Source organism: Fusarium redolens (genome assembly GCF_020744475.1).
Source record: "Fusarium redolens strain MPI-CAGE-AT-0023 chromosome Unknown BKA55scaffold_4, whole genome shotgun sequence".
Taxonomy (NCBI): Eukaryota; Fungi; Ascomycota; class Sordariomycetes; order Hypocreales; family Nectriaceae; genus Fusarium; species Fusarium redolens.
In genome coordinates this window covers 1919565-1937000 of record NW_025763667.1, presented here as the reverse complement: position 1 = coordinate 1937000, position 17436 = coordinate 1919565, and the positions used below count along the sequence as shown (strand labels likewise).

The 17436-nt window shown below is 49.7% G+C and overlaps 7 protein-coding genes across 7 annotated transcripts; 3 read left to right on the top strand and 4 right to left on the bottom strand.

The window, feature by feature from the left end:
* Positions 1 to 133: 133 nt before the first annotated feature.
* On the bottom strand, positions 134 to 2376 carry BKA55DRAFT_560951 (uncharacterized protein). The gene is made up of 2 exons (XM_046192129.1): positions 2123 to 2376; positions 134 to 2071 (listed from the first exon to the last, which is right to left on the bottom strand). The coding sequence occupies exons 1-2, from the start codon at positions 2287 to 2289 to the stop codon at positions 520 to 522; spliced, it is 1719 nt and encodes a 572-aa protein (XP_046053183.1). The 5' UTR covers positions 2290 to 2376; the 3' UTR covers positions 134 to 519.
* On the top strand, positions 2377 to 3064 carry BKA55DRAFT_560949 (uncharacterized protein). Its single transcript, XM_046192128.1, has one exon. The coding sequence runs from the start codon at positions 2716 to 2718 to the stop codon at positions 2932 to 2934; it is 219 nt and encodes a 72-aa protein (XP_046053182.1). The 5' UTR covers positions 2377 to 2715; the 3' UTR covers positions 2935 to 3064.
* A 3179-nt stretch (positions 3065 to 6243) lies between these two features.
* On the bottom strand, positions 6244 to 7854 carry BKA55DRAFT_282248 (uncharacterized protein). The gene is made up of 2 exons (XM_046185508.1): positions 7826 to 7854; positions 6244 to 7778 (listed from the first exon to the last, which is right to left on the bottom strand). The coding sequence occupies exon 2, from the start codon at positions 7644 to 7646 to the stop codon at positions 6537 to 6539; it is 1110 nt and encodes a 369-aa protein (XP_046053181.1). The 5' UTR covers positions 7647 to 7778; positions 7826 to 7854; the 3' UTR covers positions 6244 to 6536.
* A 1936-nt stretch (positions 7855 to 9790) lies between these two features.
* On the bottom strand, positions 9791 to 12168 carry BKA55DRAFT_536309 (uncharacterized protein; the record flags this gene model as incomplete). Its single annotated transcript, XM_046189810.1, has 2 exons — positions 9791 to 12093; positions 12159 to 12168. The coding sequence occupies 2 exons, from the start codon at positions 12166 to 12168 to the stop codon at positions 9791 to 9793; spliced, it is 2313 nt and encodes a 770-aa protein (XP_046053180.1).
* Positions 12169 to 12808: 640 nt separating this feature from the next.
* On the top strand, positions 12809 to 14065 carry BKA55DRAFT_504056 (ribonuclease H2, subunit B; the record flags this gene model as incomplete). The annotated part of the gene is made up of 1 exon (XM_046187063.1): positions 12809 to 14065. The coding sequence occupies one exon, from the start codon at positions 12809 to 12811 to the stop codon at positions 14063 to 14065; it is 1257 nt and encodes a 418-aa protein (XP_046053179.1).
* A 57-nt stretch (positions 14066 to 14122) lies between these two features.
* On the bottom strand, positions 14123 to 14870 carry BKA55DRAFT_686877 (DASH complex subunit Duo1-domain-containing protein; the record flags this gene model as incomplete). The annotated part of the gene is made up of 2 exons (XM_046198993.1): positions 14123 to 14572; positions 14622 to 14870. The coding sequence occupies 2 exons, from the start codon at positions 14868 to 14870 to the stop codon at positions 14123 to 14125; spliced, it is 699 nt and encodes a 232-aa protein (XP_046053178.1).
* Positions 14871 to 15726: 856 nt separating this feature from the next.
* BKA55DRAFT_504449 (uncharacterized protein) lies at positions 15727 to 17034 on the top strand (the record flags this gene model as incomplete). The annotated part of the gene is made up of 2 exons (XM_046187093.1): positions 15727 to 16502; positions 16554 to 17034. 2 exons carry the CDS (start codon positions 15727 to 15729, stop codon positions 17032 to 17034), a joined length of 1257 nt encoding a protein of 418 aa, XP_046053177.1.
* Between the last annotated feature and the right edge of the window lie 402 nt (positions 17035 to 17436).

Sequence of the window (17436 nt, the reverse complement as noted above, 5' to 3'; positions counted from 1 at the left end):
CATATGAGAAGTGAAATGGAATGAACCTTCTGTTCGTATAGGCCCAGGTCAAGTTACATTACCTGACGGCTCAGCTTTCCTGGGGCAATGAATACAAGTGACTTATCTCGTTACAAATCCTCACATCACTTCACATGGTCTTCTAGACTCTTTTTATAAAGAGTTAGTACGTATTTTCATCCACAGTGATGATGTAGCTTAGAGACAGTTTCACTGTGCTAAGCACTTCAGACTTCATAATACACTAATTGGAGGATCTTTTTAATAGACATCTTGACATCACGACACGCACACGGAATGAATTCAAGATGTACAAGACAAAGGGGCCGCTATATGGCAACTATAGACCTAGTCTGGCGAAAAAATACAATCGTGACTCCCCGAGTCTGCCAGGGATTAAAATTACTTAAAAAGAATTTGTGCGGTTTGCTAGTGGTCCCTTATGATAAGCCGCGGTCGAGCATGCTAGCCCGCCGACGGCAGATATGATAAAATGAAACGCCGATGATGGCCGGGTATTTAGACAGGAGGGTTGAAAGAAGGAAGCTTGTTGGCACAAGCGCTGACGGCCTTGAGGGCCTTGGCGTTGGTAAGGGCAACAGCCTTGGCGGGCTGGGTGCGAGGAGTGCCGTAGACGGGGAGGTCATCCTCGGCGGCAGGAGGGGTGTAGGCAACGTCGTCGAGGCTGAGCTTCAAGCTGGGGACGGTGTTGATGTCAATCTTGGAGCCGTCGAGCTTGACAATCTCAACCTGGAGGCCGTTGTTGACGGCATCGGCAACCTTGGTAGGAGAGCAGGCAGCAAGAAGCTGAGGGGCATCGGCAGCCTGGTCAGCGGAGAAAGAACCGTGGATGATACCCTCAGCAGGCTGTCGCATAACGACGAGACCACCAACGAGCTTTCCAGAGACGTAGACGTTGACCTGGGCAGGTCGCTCAACCTCGGTGACATCGAGCTGGACATTAGCAAAGTAACGGGTGGTCTTGGCATCAGCACGCTCCTCAATTTCGCCCCGCTCCTCAACATCACGACGGCGGGAAGAACCGCTGCCATAGAGACGGTTGATGGTGGTTCGGGCGGAGCTGGAGAGCTGGCTGGCAGACATGTGCCAGTACTCGAGTCCAGCGTAGGTGTAACCGAAACCCTTGATGCTCTTGACAGTGTCAGAGGTGTGGAAGTTACCCCTGGATCGGTAGAAGGGGTTGAGAGGAGAGCTGGGAGTGATGCGGGTACCCTGGGGAGTAGAGTAACGGGCACCACCAGAGTAAGAGCCGGTGAAGGTAGACTGGCTAGGGTGCATGGCCTGCCAGTAAGCCCAGAGACGGTCAACGTTGGCGTGGTGCAACCAGAAGATGGGATCGAAGCCAGAGAACTCGGTGGCGAGGAACTGTCCGGCGCAAGAAGCATCCCAGTGAATGGCGTTGTGAATCTGCTCGAGAGAAGCACCGTTGGCACCGGTGGAGGCGAACTGGTTGAAGGTGGTAGGTCGGGTCATGACATCGTAGACCCATTGCTTGTAAGGTCGCTGGCGGAGGAGTTTGTTGGCACTTGAAGGGAAGCTATCGGGAGCAGGGCAGTGGTAGATGCGAACGCGGTGCTCGTCGTCCCATGATCCGTACTTGTTGTTGAGGGCGTCCTTGGGGAAGTTGTAGGTGTAGAGAGGGTTTTTCATGTTGATAGTCTTGAGGCCGCTGCCGTTGGGAACCTTGACGTTGACATTCTGCTGGGTGAGGATAGCGGGAATGCCATCGAGTGCCCAATCCCAGTAGGCGGCACGCAGATTGTTGGCTGCATCAACATACTGCTTGCGGTACTTGGAAGGGTAGAGGTTGGCCAGACGCTTGGCATGCTCGACGAGGATCTGCTCGTAGAGCAGGACATAGGGACGGTGCCATGTCAGGAAGATGCTCTCACCGTGAGGGCAGTATCCGGGCCAGCCATTGCCGCTTCGACCACCACCACCGTTCCACTGAATGAAAGGCTTTCCGTGAATACCACCAACCTGGAAGTAGGACTTCCAGTCAGTCTCCTTAGCATCGTACATGGAGCGGACGGCTCGCATGTAAAGGTCCCTGGTGTCGAAATTAACATTGGTTGTGTTAGCAACCATACGGCAGACTTACCAGGCGGGGCCGCCAGCCTTCTGCATGTCATTGATGCTCTTGCGAGCAGGAACAGCAGCTCCACCAGTGACCGGGACACCGGTGACGAAGATGTTCTGCTGCTGAGCCTCGACGGGGTTGACACCGCCGACGACCGCAAGAGCGGCAACTAGGAACTTGCCCAGCATGATGATTGTCCTGTAAAATAAAACGAATGTATTCGAACAGAAGTCGTGCGTGAATGTACGACTTTGCTTGCTCAAGAAAAAGGACAAGGTCGAAGAGGGAAGTGGTTAAGAGTGTGGGAAAGCGTCCGAGATATAGTCAAGTCAACCCTGAGCCATGACCACGCAACAAGACGGGGGGTGTGCAAGAAAGGGCTGATGGCAATGGCAATGGCCATGGGAATAGGTCATGATCCCTTCTCCGCATCCGAACCTCCGTCCCAGCTGTCAATCATCGTCAAAGGGGTTCGTAACGCCCCTCATAGTGGCCCTAGATGACAAGGGGGAGGGGGTGCGCAGGGAGGGCAAAGATCGATATTCCATGGGATGTGTCCACTGACGAAGAGTTGAAAGTTGCAAGGAGCAATGAGCTAGGAAGGTGTGGGTGAAATGGGATATGACCCATGTACATGGACAAGCCAGGGTCATGTATCCAATGTTGCTTTTCTTTGGTCTTCTCTGTGCTTAGTAGCTTGTTCGCTCGTAACGCCACATTGGATGGATCAGCGTCTGTGTCCCCGAAGATTAGGCCTGTCAAATTGTCTGCGCGTAAATTGTCTAGGCATTAGTCGAGACATCAATAAGGAGAAGCAGGTAAGCTTTCAGTGAGATCCATTGCTGATGGTAAGAAACTTGCCCGTCCTCTAGTACGTCGTATCTGATGGTTGTGAAAAGACCAGAAGGCAACAGGGGGGTAAGATCCAGGCCAGCCCAGACGAGCGGTACTTTGACCACAGCCCTGCTTCTGGGCTCTTTCAGCGGTTGGGGAAGCTGGAAGTTGGAGTTGTTTGTGCCTGGTGAGTGGGCCAAGCTAAGGCTAAAGGTGGTAGTGGGCCTGTCGCTCAGCGGCACGACACGGCACGATACGATACCCAAAGGACAAAGGGATTGTTGTGGTTGGCAGGTACTTCCATCGGACACCTTGTATAGGTGACATACCGAGGTACCGAATGTAAATTGCAATCTCAGGCAAGATGTAGCGTAGCGCCCAAATGAGCTCCCCTGGCGCGCTTAGAGCCTGTACCTGAAATTCTAACATGCCTTGCATGCCTAAATTGGACCCGTCTGTGGATGAATGATCTGAGGATTGGATGTGAAGAATCACGAGCAAATGTGAATTGCTTCCTGAAAGAGCTGAGCTCAACAGCTAGAATGCTAAACGCCCAGTTCAATGAGGCCATAATCATAGCCACAACTACTGTACATACAACCACGGTTAACTCTAGGCCTATCGCTAAACTGTCAACAGCGTAGCATCCAGGGACTCAAATTAAATTGATGCCAAGAGTAAAGCCGCCCCTACCTGGCAGAGTCTACTCCCTCGCTGGCAGGCTAGGTACAGGCCGGCACCCGGCACCACGAGCACACCCAGGTCATGACATGATATTCGGAAGATACTAAAAAAGGATCACCAGCGCGATGCGCTGACATAACAGCTTATCGCAGGTGCAGCTGAAGTTGCGTTTGGAGTTGATGATTGGCACAAGGGGCATCAGCCGTTTCCCGGGAACAACTCACGATGCGTCAAAACTACGTCAGGCACTATTGATTATTATTCCGAACAATTATTAATATCCATAGCACAATGATCAACGTTGGTGTTGAAGCAAACAGATCCTCTCTGGCAGGGATTGCGGTCCTGTGCAAAGAGGAAACCTGGACGCCCCGGATCTAGACGGAGATGCCGATTCGATCGGTACAGAGACGAGAGTGTAGCAGTAGGAAATAATCGGCTCAGTTATACGAGGCTCTCATCTGTGGTGCCTATACGGTATGGTTCGGTATACCTGATACATGATACTGCTGCGCGTGTCCAAGAAGGAAACAAACGGAGAAAATATCTCTTTACTCCGATCAAATGCAATCGCAAAAAGCCCTCTTGCTTCTTCAGGTCAGTTCAGCTCGTCTGTTTGTCTACCTGAGGCAGTCCATCACATCCATATTTGGCCTCTTGTTGGATTTGTTGGACATTGATGAAAAACCTTTTGGCCTTTTTTTAGCATCATGACGGGTTAATTACGGTCTCGGTCCTCGTGGTTCGTCCTCACCGTTTAAGCTAGGCCCAATCTCCCTCAAGCGGCTTCTGCTAAGATGCGAGCCTTCAGAATCCACCCAGTCATGAAACAGCCACCCGCTCGATTCGTGCATAATAGCCTGCCCCTAGACTCGCAATAGTCTAGACGGCTGAAGGAACTAGCAGCTAGTCTTTGCACTGGCCAAGGGGCGGAGGCGACAGCCTTTTGTCCCTCACCAGAGCCATGGGTCGTTGTCCGTGAAGCCATGTCTCAGTAAGGGGCAATTTTGCACTAAGGGAGAATTAAATTCATTAAATCCCCTCCCTCCAGCTTCTAGCTCGTCTCTAGCTCGTTGTGCCTCTGCGCATGATTCCGCTTCTCTTGGGTCCGTTTCAATTAGAACTATTGATTATGCTACTGTAGGATTGGAATTGCACCTCTTCCAGTTATAGCTATACGCTTGGCAATGCTGCATATCTTGTTGTTTCCCCATACTAACAAACAAAAAAAGATGGTGTTCTGCCGTAAGCCTCCATGCATGGATCTTCTCTTCAACCACTTATATCCTGACAAGCCCGCGTCGACAAACAACATGCATTTAGCTGCAGCCAATCCCGCATTTCTATGTCTGTAAGCGTCCGCCTCATGTAACTCGATGCATTCATGATTGGGACTATATCCTGCTGTTAAGCTTGAAAACCTCGTGTTAACCTACACACCGCCGATGAGGTATGGCCCGCCTGCATGAGGCTTCGATCCATTAACTTGCCGATACGAGCCGTACAGGTTCCAGCCAAGCAGAGCTGTAGGATGCCCGACTCGATACCCAAATATGGCATCTCGAGATGCTGATGCCAGGTTGGGCTGATCAGATCAGAGTTTGAACCGTTTACTAGGTGTTTGCCTCGTGCCTCCCCGCGTCCCAACGGACGAATTCGACGCCGATACCGTTGTCTGATTTAGGGATGTATTTTGTGGCTATAACCTCAATGGCTTGATGGCAGATGATGAGGCTATTGAAGCATCTATAAATCACTTTACATTGGCAGGAGGGCCTTGGAAGCAATCATTAACAATTCCCATGCTGGGTAGAAGCCTGTATTCAGCACAGGATAGAGATTGAGTTGAAGTTATTTTTTAGCTTATTGTCAGAAAGTTTACCGGCACAACCTCCAGAGTCACCTCACGGCTGACCCCGTACCGTAAGGTAAGGTAAGGTATCTAATGATGTGATAAATGAGGGGAACCCATGCAAGTCTCGATTGAATCTGAGATGGATGTGCCAAGGACGAGCAAGACCAATGCTTACGGCTGAGTTATTTACTATTTTCAATCAATGTATGGATGCCAACAAATTCAATAATTCATTACTAGTCCCTTGACAAACTTGGCAAAAGATCAGCTCGTTATGCGACAAGGTTGTTGTGCTCAACTTTGCTTACAGCGTCTCCTCTTGATGAATCGAGATCCTCTCCTCGCTTCTTCGGAAAACTCTTTTGCTCCGATTTAATTGCTGATCTCTCCAACGGTCCGGTTACATGTCGACGGTGTTTTGTCATGATAGCATTGTCGATTTCCAATCTGGGACTGAAACACGATGGGATCGACATGTCATTTGCCAAAAGGAGTGTTTCGAGGTTCCTGCAGATCGTCTTGGCAATAAAGGGTTGCCGGGAACTGGTTGACCCACGTAAGTAAGATAGATATTGGATGTTACACTCAACCAAAAACACCGCTGAATAAGTAACAACTACGGAGGATAAATCCAAGACAGTCTTGCGCGTCAGCCATAGTCACAGACACAATGCCTCTTGTCCACAAAATGTCTCATTGAATAGGGCAAATATGTACAGTATCACTGTTATGGCGCAACGCTAAAAGCAGTCATCATACAATGCCACGCCTTGTGAACCACCCATCGCATCAATACGATGCTGACCACGCCCGCTCCAGCTCCCGACTCATGCAGGTCCCGGGATATACACTCTGAACTCTGTGTGAAGGTATCATAGGATACTCTTGCTGCTTACGCCGATCCACTTATGAAAAGAACACGACACGATCCAAGTGTATCGTGCTATCAAAGCTCCCTCATCCATGCCAAGTTGTAAGATATCCTCCACTTCTTTTGCTTTGGTGTGACACTCGTGGCCGGCCCTTCATGATCACCGTCTCAGACTCAGAGCACACTCGGACTTAGAGTGATCTCTCCAGCATCACAAGGTCCTGAAAACCTTCCCTCCACCGCCTCGTTTGCTCTGTGTCTGGCCTCGGCAGTGGACTTCGTGCAAAGCCTCCGTAACCCATCCAAGCCTGTAGTCCAGCCTTGACACCAACCACACCGCCCTGGATCGCCGCCCAGTCGCCCTGTGAGACCACTTCCTGCATCTTTTGTGCTTCGGAAACATTGCCTTGCAGATAGAGTTCCATGGTCTTGATGCATGACCTCGGGGCAATGTTGGCCAAGCCTGCCAGGATGCCGTGACCACCTCCGGCCAGAGAAGGGATCAGAAAGTCGGCGGAACCTGCGAGGACTATGAACTCGGGCTCCTTTGAGTTGTATTTTGAAAGCTTACGGGTTGCCGCGGCTACCCTGTTGAGTTTTCCCGTGTTGCCGCACGTCAACTTGACACCTACAATGTTTGGATGTCGTGCAAGAGTGATGATTATATCCGATGACATATCCATGCCCCCCACGGCACCAGGAAAATTGTAGATTATGATCGGAATAGGAGACTTGTCTGCGACTCTTGTGAAATACTCCAGGATGGTTTCCGAGGCCGGGGCAAATAACGTGGCATAGTAGGACGGGGGTAGGACGAGCGCATAGTCACCGCCAGCGTCCCAAGCCTCATGGCAGTATTGTACGGTCTCGCGCGTGCTCTGGCTTCCACATCCCACGATCACGGGTACATGCGAGAAGCCGCCGTCATTCAGGGCGGCTCTTGTAGTGGCGGTGACCAGCTGCCGCTCTGGGTGGGAGAGATGAACGGCCTCTCCGTTGGAACCCTGCGTCGCAAGGCCTGTTACACCAGCCTCAGCGAGTCGCACGGCATGAGCGGCAATTGCAGTGGTGTCTACGTCTTCTGTATCTGGATCGAAGAAGCACATGGTTGGAACATAAACGCCGGGTGTTAGAGGGCGTGTTGTATGCTGCACGTCATCCAAGCGACCGTCTGCAGAAGCGCTTGATGAAGAATCAGATATGAAGCTGTGATTTCCATTGCTTGAGTGCCATTGGCTGTGGTTGTATAGCTGGTTGCTGAAGGACCCTGTTGGTGAGGGGGCGTCACTATGAGGAGGCATGATATAGCTTGACACTATTGGGACTGTCTGGAAGTTTGCTTGAGATCAATGGTAAAGGTAATTGATAGGATTTATCAGTATGTAACAGACTATATTGTAAGCTCTTCTTTAGGTATACAGTCGGAGGGAAAACTGGCTTTTATATCATCTCTTGGGTATCAATATTCTTCAACACTCACCCATATATCGCGGCTCAAAAGGCTCTCCAGTCACGAACCGGCAACTTGATCACTCACAACTTCTCGTTACTTCACGGCGGGGCCATAATAAGTCAAATGATACAATTCATCAACTCCGAGAGGACGATTAAACCGGTCAGAGAAACGGGCAGCTCAAAGATTGGTAGACTCGAATAAATACTCCGCTTGTATGCATCTTGCTATGAGGGGAAGTGCTCACGGGAGTCGCTTCTTGGGGTTATTCCTGCAGAAAATCCGGGGTCGACGAGACTACGATTCAGGGTCTAAGAGTCGCTTGACGAGTCTGGAGCGTGGGGGTTTATTTGAGCCTTTTGAGGCCAGTCAACGTTCCATTAGAGCCATTAGCACGGAGTGCTGAGAGGCTTCTGGAGTGTACAGTACATTACAATTGCGGAAAAGCTTAAGGAGATGAAAGGATCATGGCATGGTTGCTGCGCCTCTAAAGTGTATCATTCAAGAGGAAGAGTCCGGCGAATCTAACTGAAATAAGCCGGATTTAACATGGCTCTTTCGAAGCCAAGCCATTGGCCGCGAACATAAGAATGTTTATCTTTATGTGACTCTATACTTGATAGACAAGAAAATGCTTGATCGATTTCGATTCTGTACTACATCTTTGACGGACCAGAGGATATCTTTCCAGCTTGGAAGTCATCGTGATGCCCGATAGCCAGTCACCAGTAACAATTACTTGTGTAACCATCCCAAGCATCGTGGCATGTCCCTCCATAAACCACGTTGGTCCGAATGGATGTCATTCTTTAGTCAACTTAATTCAGCTGTCAGCTTTGATGACCCGTGATGTGTCAGGTGTTCTCGACAGAACAAGTTTATCCAACACAAGGTCTTCGCAAAGAGTTCAAAATTGCGTCACAACTAACATTTTCAGTCATTGCAACCCAAACGCAGTCCCCCATAGGGAATCAAGTTAGCGAAGCAATATATGCATAAAACGCCAAGCTGCCACGGGATGTCGGTGTCTAAGAGTGCTTATTGCCCCCTTAAACCTACTCCACGTCCATTGCTTACCCTGCAGTGACATATTGAGTCGTATTGTCTAGAGGTTAGAATGAAACCAGAAGATCGTAGAATGCGTCAATAAAATAAAGAGTTTCGGCACAGTAGCATTGGCGGTTGGTGAGTAGTGGGAGTGCAATTAATAAAAACTAACTTTGGTATTGACTTAGCTGAACGTTTAGAAGATTGTATGGTGGTATCCTTAGAAAACGATAGGACGAGCTTCAATGCCTCATTTTTCACAACCAGACTATATAGCTCTCCAACAGACACAGAGCTAAGGAAGACTCGCATGTTCTTCATGCAACCAGCCAAAGGCTGCCAGAGGAACAGACCACACTTTCCTAACCCCCTGACGTCTTGCCCTCACATGATGCTCACTACACAAACGCGGAAACTCGACGATGACCGCAGAAAGGCACGTTGCTACGGGAATTCTGGACGCTTCTGTTGGTCAATAAGGCAAGCACCAAACCGGAAAGATTGAAGAGAATCATGTTTCTCCTCCATCACTCCGTAGCCGCCGATATACACAGCTCAGTTATGTTATGCACTACGCCACCGGGATACCGCGACCACGCACATCATCGTCGCTTACAGCTTCTCCGCGCAATGCATGCTATACGTTCAAGTGGGGGAGGCCGTGCCAATGTCGAGGCATGTTGGGGGTAAAACATGGCATGTTGTTGACATCGTGCATTTAAACCGAGCAAGCACATAAGCCTCGGTCAAAAGTAGGGAGCGTCTGGTGTCATCTAAGTTGATTCAATCAGTAAAACCTGCCTTGATTCAAGCGATATGAGGTAACCCTGACCAAAATCGTTCATTCGTAAACATGTCCAAAGCATCTGTAATAACGCCAAAAACCACAGCCTCATGTTCGCCAGTACGCCATATGAGTGTCCAAGGGAGAAAGAAGTGAATATTTTATACAATAACCAAGTCGTCATCGTCATCGTCGAGCATGATCTGCCGCCCGTGGAGCTCGTCGCCTAGACTCTCCCTCCCGGCTTCACGGATCCCCTTGTCTGTTACAAAGCGAGTCTTCTTCCGTACTGGAGGTTGTTCATCTTTGCGTAGCTTTTCCCCCTCCTTCATTTTTGCGAGCTTATCCTTCAGATTGCTCCCCCAGCCAAAGGCCGTTGGGCCGCTACTTGCGGCTGAACCTGTTTGAGAGCTAGCTTGAGAGCTGTCCGGGCGTTTCCGTTTTACAGGGCTCAGATGTATGGCAGAGTCCTTTCCCAGTAGGCCTAGTGACTTTGCGTCTGGCCTGTAAGCTTCCTCTGACGCTTGTGCAGAGCTCGAGGGTTGGGTAGAAGTGCCCGCGGCAGGCAGTGCCGCAACCTTCGAACCAGCTTGTCGCATGTATTCCCTTCCAGCTGCGTTGCCAACTTGACCGAGCTTCTTCATCATTTCACGCTCTTTCTCTTTTGCCTCCAGATCTCTCTTCAGGAATTCTGCTCTTTCTTTTCGATCGTTTGGTGTTCTGTCCTTCCCATCAATCAGGTCTGCTGCACTCATGGAACGTGAAGCGAACCAATGCGTTTTTGTTTCCCAGTCATATTTCCTGGATGCCTCCTTTTTCTTTTCGGCGCCCCAGCCAATAACCTCCCTAGAGTTATTCTTCCTGGCGCCGAAACTGCTTCCGTTTACTTCCATTCTTGTCGAACGCTGTTTGCGAAGGGCTTCGTTGGAGTGGAATTCGCAGTGATGGGTGCGCTTCTTATTGATCCAAACGCCACATAAATCTCCATCCTTCTTGACCGATTGGCAGCCTCCAAGATCACGAGATGTGCCAACCTCAATAATCGAGTCATCATCTGAGTTGATGACAAGACTGAACTTGCCGGTGTCATGTCTTCCGGGTGGCGGTGGCATAATAGTCGGGTTGAGAATCGCAATAGCAGTCCCTTCTGTGAGCTTCCAGTATCTTGTGAAGCCAGAGTTGAAGAGGAAAAGGTCCAGTTCCCATTCTAGATCGACTAGGGTCATGACCATGTACTTACCCCTGTCCTCCGTCTTTCCATTCTTCTGCGTTGGTTTATGTGCGCGAGGTTCTGATTTCTTTGCCAAGATACCGAACACCACGATGTCTTGCTCAACATCTGGCAGAGCAAAGTCTGGTGCTTTAACAACTTTCAGTATATCCTTAATTGTGTATACTTTCTTGCCGGAAACGTGCCGAGCAAGGACGCCATGTGGTAAAATTCTCTTGGACAAGTGAAAACTCGAGTATGGCTCGAAACCAGCCGCTTGTTCTTCAGATACTTCGCCAGGGGGTGTCTTTTTCTTCCGAACCAAAGCTGTAGAAGTTGCCGGAGCCTTCTTTTCGGGAGCCTGTACGTTAGGCACAGTGTAACTTCGTTGCAAGCCAACAGGTCTTGTTGTCCCTATGATCTCCTCCCTTGAGAAGGACGGAGCTTGCAATGGCTCGTCTGGTATCTCAACAGCTTTCTTCTTGTACTGCTCCATCTCATCCTGGCTGATACTAAACGCATTTGATCTCAATTTTTGAATGTCCTTTTGTCGCTGAGCCCGGGTAGCCTCATCTGTCCTCGCGGAAACAAGCCGTTCATTGAAACTCATCGGACGTGTCTCTGATGAGAAAGAAGAATTGGCGCTCCCTGTAGTTTTCGACCTTGTTCTTCGCAAATAGCCCGTTTGTCCAATTTCAGTCGACGTTTGCGAATCCCGGTAGCTGGGCGCACGCTTCAAGGAGATATCCCGAGCCTTAAGGCCCTTATCAATACCCAGCAACACTCTACTTGGCGATGTTTGCACAGAGGGCTCTTGCACCCTCCTGACCGGAGACGCAGGCACTTCCACATTGTTTTGTTGTCGAACTAGTGGTTCCCTAGTTGGTGTGGTTGCGCGCCTCGATCGGCTTGGAACTTGCGTTGATATCACGAGCTCCGAGGTCGTGGCATGTAAATTCTCAACGCTTTCTTCCGACTTTTTTGATTTCGCAGCCTGCAGCTTTTTCAACTTGAGCCGCGCCTGAATCTCTTGAAGCTTCAGCTGCAGGGTTTCCTCATCCTCGTCGTCATCGTCGTTTTCAATCTCGGCCATAAGATTCATCGAGGGTAAGTTGTGAGCTCTTTTCGACGGCGAAGATGAAGGCGATGTCATCATCTGTCGGTATCGCTCTCGGCCACGCGGCGTACTAAGCAGAGCTTCATGCGGAGATCTTGGGGGCCATTGGGCTTCGGTTCCTTGTTTTGCTGGAGAAGCTGTGGCATGAAGGGTCAGTGGATTGTCACATGAAAGAGCAGTTCAGCAATTATTGCGGTCTCACCTGGAGCCATGACGATACCTGGGACAGAAAGTAAATTTCAGGCGGGTGGCCCAGAAACCGGCCCCGTTGGTACGCAGTCACTTAGAAGGTTTTGGATATAAGTGCTCGTCCTATAGCATAGAGCATATTCCCAATCGATTAGGGCGGTAGGTATAGCCTTGGGAGGGCGGCAGCCATTCAGCTGGATCTGTCGAGAGTCGTTGGTGAAGGGTAAGATGCTGGAAATGCGAATTTTTAGTTGTTGATGCAGGGAATGTCTGTTTCAGCGGTGTTGAAGAGGACATCCACACCCAATGCGTCAACCAATACTGACTGGGCGGGCGCAAAGCTCTTTGCTCTTTGCGCTGGCTAGGTGGTCTTGGCGCCGGCCTCTATACTAGAGCACCCACTAACCTAAATGCGGTAAGTTACTTTCATTTGTAGCCCCTGCAACCGTCGCGTACAGACGCGTCTCAACGTGTTTAATTCAATATTACGGATACATTGTCAGGTACGAGTATCACTTCTTAGCTTTTCTATCAGATCACACAATTGTCTTTGGAGAGCATCAACGCGTCTGTCTTGGTCCATTTTCTCTTTTGGATTTCCTAAACGAGTAGCTTTGTGCATATTCATATTCATATTTAATTATCTTCCACACGAAACTTGCAATGGCAAGGACAAGATCAACCAAAGCTGCTACAGCTGATACGAAAGCCTCAGAGCCTAAATCTACTTCATCCAAGTTCAGTCTGTCGTCTCGGTCAGAGAACCCCTCGAAAATCTTCATACTTCCTTCAAAAGCGACGCCCGAAGCACGCATAGTCACTCTTCCCAATCCTAGACATGGCCGGCCCGCGAGATACCTGGTGTGTCCAGAGACAGGCATATACGAATTCACCAAGGTTGCGACACCAAACACGACTCCTCGAAGTTGGCTGATCGAGACTTCGTCAGATTCTTCTACAGATAGTGTCAGGAAGACTGGAGTATCCATGTGTCAGGATCTCTTTCTAGCTACTTCAATCGACCCCCTATTTCTGGTCCTTCCAGCGTTGACGGAAACCCAGTCAAAAAGCTCAGAAGGAAAGCGGTTGTTTCTTTCCAGTGACGACTACTTTGACAAGCTACCCCAAGGGTCATCACATCTATCTGAAATCTTGCGATGCGATAAGACACGGAAGCTCATCGAGAGCCGAATGGCCGAGGTTTGCGATACTGTTGAAGCAGGAGATGAGACCATGTTCCGAATAAATGAGAATAAACTCGTCAGGATCGTCCTAGAGAAGGCAAAGAGAATGCACGAGGGCGGACTTGCTTCAAGTATGGAGGAGAAGTTCGTGAAGAAGGCTCTGGAAGCACCTATCCTCGTACAGAAGCGTGAAAGGACAGAGGTTACAACGACAACAAGGACAGAATCTCAGACACCTATTTCGGAATCTGCCGATTCGCAATCGACTGCAGCAACGACAGAGACCGAAGTTTCTGAAACCTCTACCGCAGCCACCTCTTTTACTGAAGAGATGACCTCAGAAAACGTTGTCAGTGCCATTGAGGCATCTCCTGAGATAATAAATCTTCAGAGATTACGGACCGCATTTAGTTTCATTTGCTCAGGTTACATTGCCTCATCTCTTACAGCTCAACTGGAGGACCTGCTGAAAAGGGAGGCTATTGTGGACTTCTCACCTCTTGACGAGTATCTGGCTAAGCTTAGCAAATTGCGGGCCGAGGCCATGGCTGCACACTCCATCGACTACTCTCGCAAGCGTGGCTTAGATGAGGATGAGGACGAGGCTTTTGTCAAGAAGAGAAAGATGGAGGAGGAGAAGAAGAAGAAATCGCTTGAGAGCAGGGGAGTTCGGGATCTCAAGAAGGTCAACACCAAGGGCATGAAAAAGATGAGTGACTTTTTCAAGAAGAAGTAATAAGAAGAATCTCTATTGGGTATCTGTCATTAAAACGTGAGATGAACCTGTTCTGGCTTATCTAGTCCCCCTAGCTCGGCGCGCACCAAATCCTCGACCAATATTGGAGGTTCCGCGAGTGCTCGGTATGCTCGATGTAGTGCTTTCGGATGTATAGCTAGAGCTAACACTCCTCGTCGTAGCGGCTCGGCCTCGTGCTCTCATGGTACCTCTGAGCCCTCTGGTTCCCCTGGTTCCTCGTGCAGGTGCAGTTGCGGCCAGTCTTCGTCTCTCCTCTTCTTCTTCTCGGCGCTGCCGCAACTCCTCGCGCCTTTGTTCCTCTTCAGCAGCTCTTCGCTCAGCAGCCTGCTGTTTCTGAATGGCTTCAGCCTCTTGTTCGGCAATATCCTCTGTTGCGCCTTTCCATGCAGGGTTCAAAATCAATCGCTGGTTATGCTCGGTTTGGGATAATATCCGTGTCCAGGTGTTGAGAAGAACGGAAGCATTATTCACTGTGCTCAATACGGTCTGTAGGTAGTTAGTAAATGTACACTCGATGATGCAATGAGAAACATACGTTCATATTACCCCCTGCACGTTCCAGGGTTGAGATGACACCCTCAATGGACTCGTTTATGCTCCGAACACCTTCAAGCTCTTCGCGTAGGGCGGCTTCATGGTCGATGGGCTCTGGGCGCTCTTGTGTTGGCGTTTTGGGGGATTTGGGGGTTCTAGGAGTCCTAGGTCGAGATGTTGGTGGGCCATCATCATTTCCAGGAGACTCCCAGATGTTGGACTCTGTATATTCAGTTGTATCGTCAGCCATTGTGGCAGATAGCTATGACATCCAATCCAATAGAAGCGGGTCCAGCCTGTTGGGAATAGTATCAGTGACCGACTATGTTGGAAGCGCCAGTCTATGGTCGCAGTGAGGTCGTGTGTTTCGAGGCGTCCACGTTTCAGATATCGTGTACAAGACGTTGTGGCGTATGCAGGGTCACTGTGCTCCGTAGGCGTTTGTTGATTTGATTGTCATGGGTTGCTATAGAACGGCAGCTTTTGTTTAATTCATGAGGGGCACCACTATTGTTCCCACCATTGATCTAAACTCATAGCTCATGGCTGCATATTGATTGGCCGTAATCTGTCGCGTAACAGACGCGTCAGGAGGGGTTGCTGACACGACGGACGCGGTTAGGTTGCAAGTGGACCTATCTTTCAGTGGGTAAAACCTGGTCGCACAACCAAAGAATAGGGAGGCTGGGAGGCTGGTGCACGCTCCAGGGTAGTTTTGTCCCAGCCACTTCTCTCATCTTGATTCTTCTTCCTATTCAAATGTAAACATCTTACCCTACAAACTCCCATCTCTAAATCTGCCATTATCATCAATTAGCAAGCGACCTCCATCATTGCTCTCTTCTGTTGCTATACCCCAAGACTATATACCCCCTTTCAAGACGACGACTGTAGTTCACCGAGTCAACTGCGCTGTTTATCACGTCAGTCAACGAGGCCAATTCGAAGCATTCCTATCGGGTAGACCTGGCAGCCATCGAGAACATACTTCTAGTATCAAGTCGAGATTATCCTTCGAAGGATTAGCTTAATATTCCAGCAACGCCCCTCAACCGTTATAATCGATAGTCGGCACTGACTGCCACTGCCTCTCACTGCCTATCAAAATGGCCAACAAACACGGCTCTACCACTCCTCCACCGCCCACCCGCATCCGCACTCCGCCAACTCCTCGCCTCGGATACCAGGACAACTGGGAGCCTTTTACTCCTCGCAAATCCGCACGAATTTCATCACAACGAACAAGATCTCCTTCACCCGGCGCATCACATCGTCAAATTCAATCACCGCATACTGTCAAAAAATCAAACAAGCATTTGAGCGCTGCCATCGCTTCTCCCTTGCCGCATAAGAAGCGCATGCCCGCCAGCGATTTCGTTCGTCGCGCAACAGAAAATATGCAGGCGGAAACTTCTCGCGATGGTGCGAGCCGTCGCACTCATGAGCGATCTACCTCTTCCGCTACTGGAGCCGCTGGCATGCTTCCTACACCATCAAAGACTCCTCAAAAACCACCCACAGAAAAGAAAACCGCACATATCAAATCAGTCGCCCGCAACCTTTTCAGTTCCGATGCCGATGAAGCAAATTTGACTCCTAGGAAACGAGCTTCCAAGAAGTACACCGGCATCTCGATGGAGAGCTTTTCCGTGGAAGAGGTCGAGGAGCCTATTGAGATCTTTACCGATACCCGTGATCGAGTACCTGTTCGAGATGAGAGTCAAGAGAATCCTTTCCTTATATCGGAAAACCCATTCTTCAGCGATGCACCGCGACCTGAGACTACTAAACGTCACGACAAGCGCAAGGTCAAGGTTCCTGGAGAAGGCATCAAGACTGTTGACGATCTTGCTGATCGCAAAGATGGCATGGTGTACACCTTGTAAGTTTTGTTTAACCCAATCATTATATTTACAAATGCTAATTCGAACAGCCGTGGAAAGAGATTCTTCCGCAAGTGGTCTGAGCAAGAGATGGATGATTTTGATGACCTTCAAGCCGCGGAAGAGGATCCCGAGGCTCATCTCAACCGTCCATTGACTCGAAGTTCCGTAAAACCTCGTCTTCTGTTCCAAAATGACAAGACGGATGAGCAGATAGAGGAAGAGGAGGCTGTTACTGACGTCGAGGAAAACGAGGAGCCACATTTCCCAGAAACCCCATCCGCGTCTAAGCCAGAGCGCGCTTGCACTCCTGAAGCGCCCAGGTTTGCTCCCGCCTCACCACCTTCTACTCGACGAGTCACTCGATCCACCAACAAGTTGCCTGATGAAGGTACTCCTATTAAGCCACCTGGAAAGCGAAGCCCCTTCGACTCTTGGCGACGAACCAAGGAAGGTGTCGTGAAATCACCATCGCGCAAACGCTCCGCAGACAGCGTCGACACTAGGGAGTCTAAGCGTACCCGCATCTAAGGAAAGCCCCTCCCCGTGCATAGGCGTTACATTTGCTTTCTACTACGATGTCACATCACGGTCAAGTGGCTGCCCCACGAACTTCGATAATTCTGCATGGTTTAATCCTACTTTCCGCCTTACAATGGAATTTCGGACCGGTTTTACGGCGTTGGACGGAATTGGCGCGTTAAAAGGACTAGTAGGCCGATAGGGACGATGGCATGTATTGCGTTGAAAGACAGCGTTTATTGTTGATACCTGCCCTCGGAAGAGGAAGTGAGGATGGAAGCCCAAGTCTGTTTCGTTTTATTTTATTTGACAAGGTTCGGTATCGGCTGGTCTGGTTTGTTAAGGGTTTTCCTAATGGAAGTCTTCGATTCTGTGAGCCCCGGTTTTTAGGTAGAATTTTTTTTTTTCATG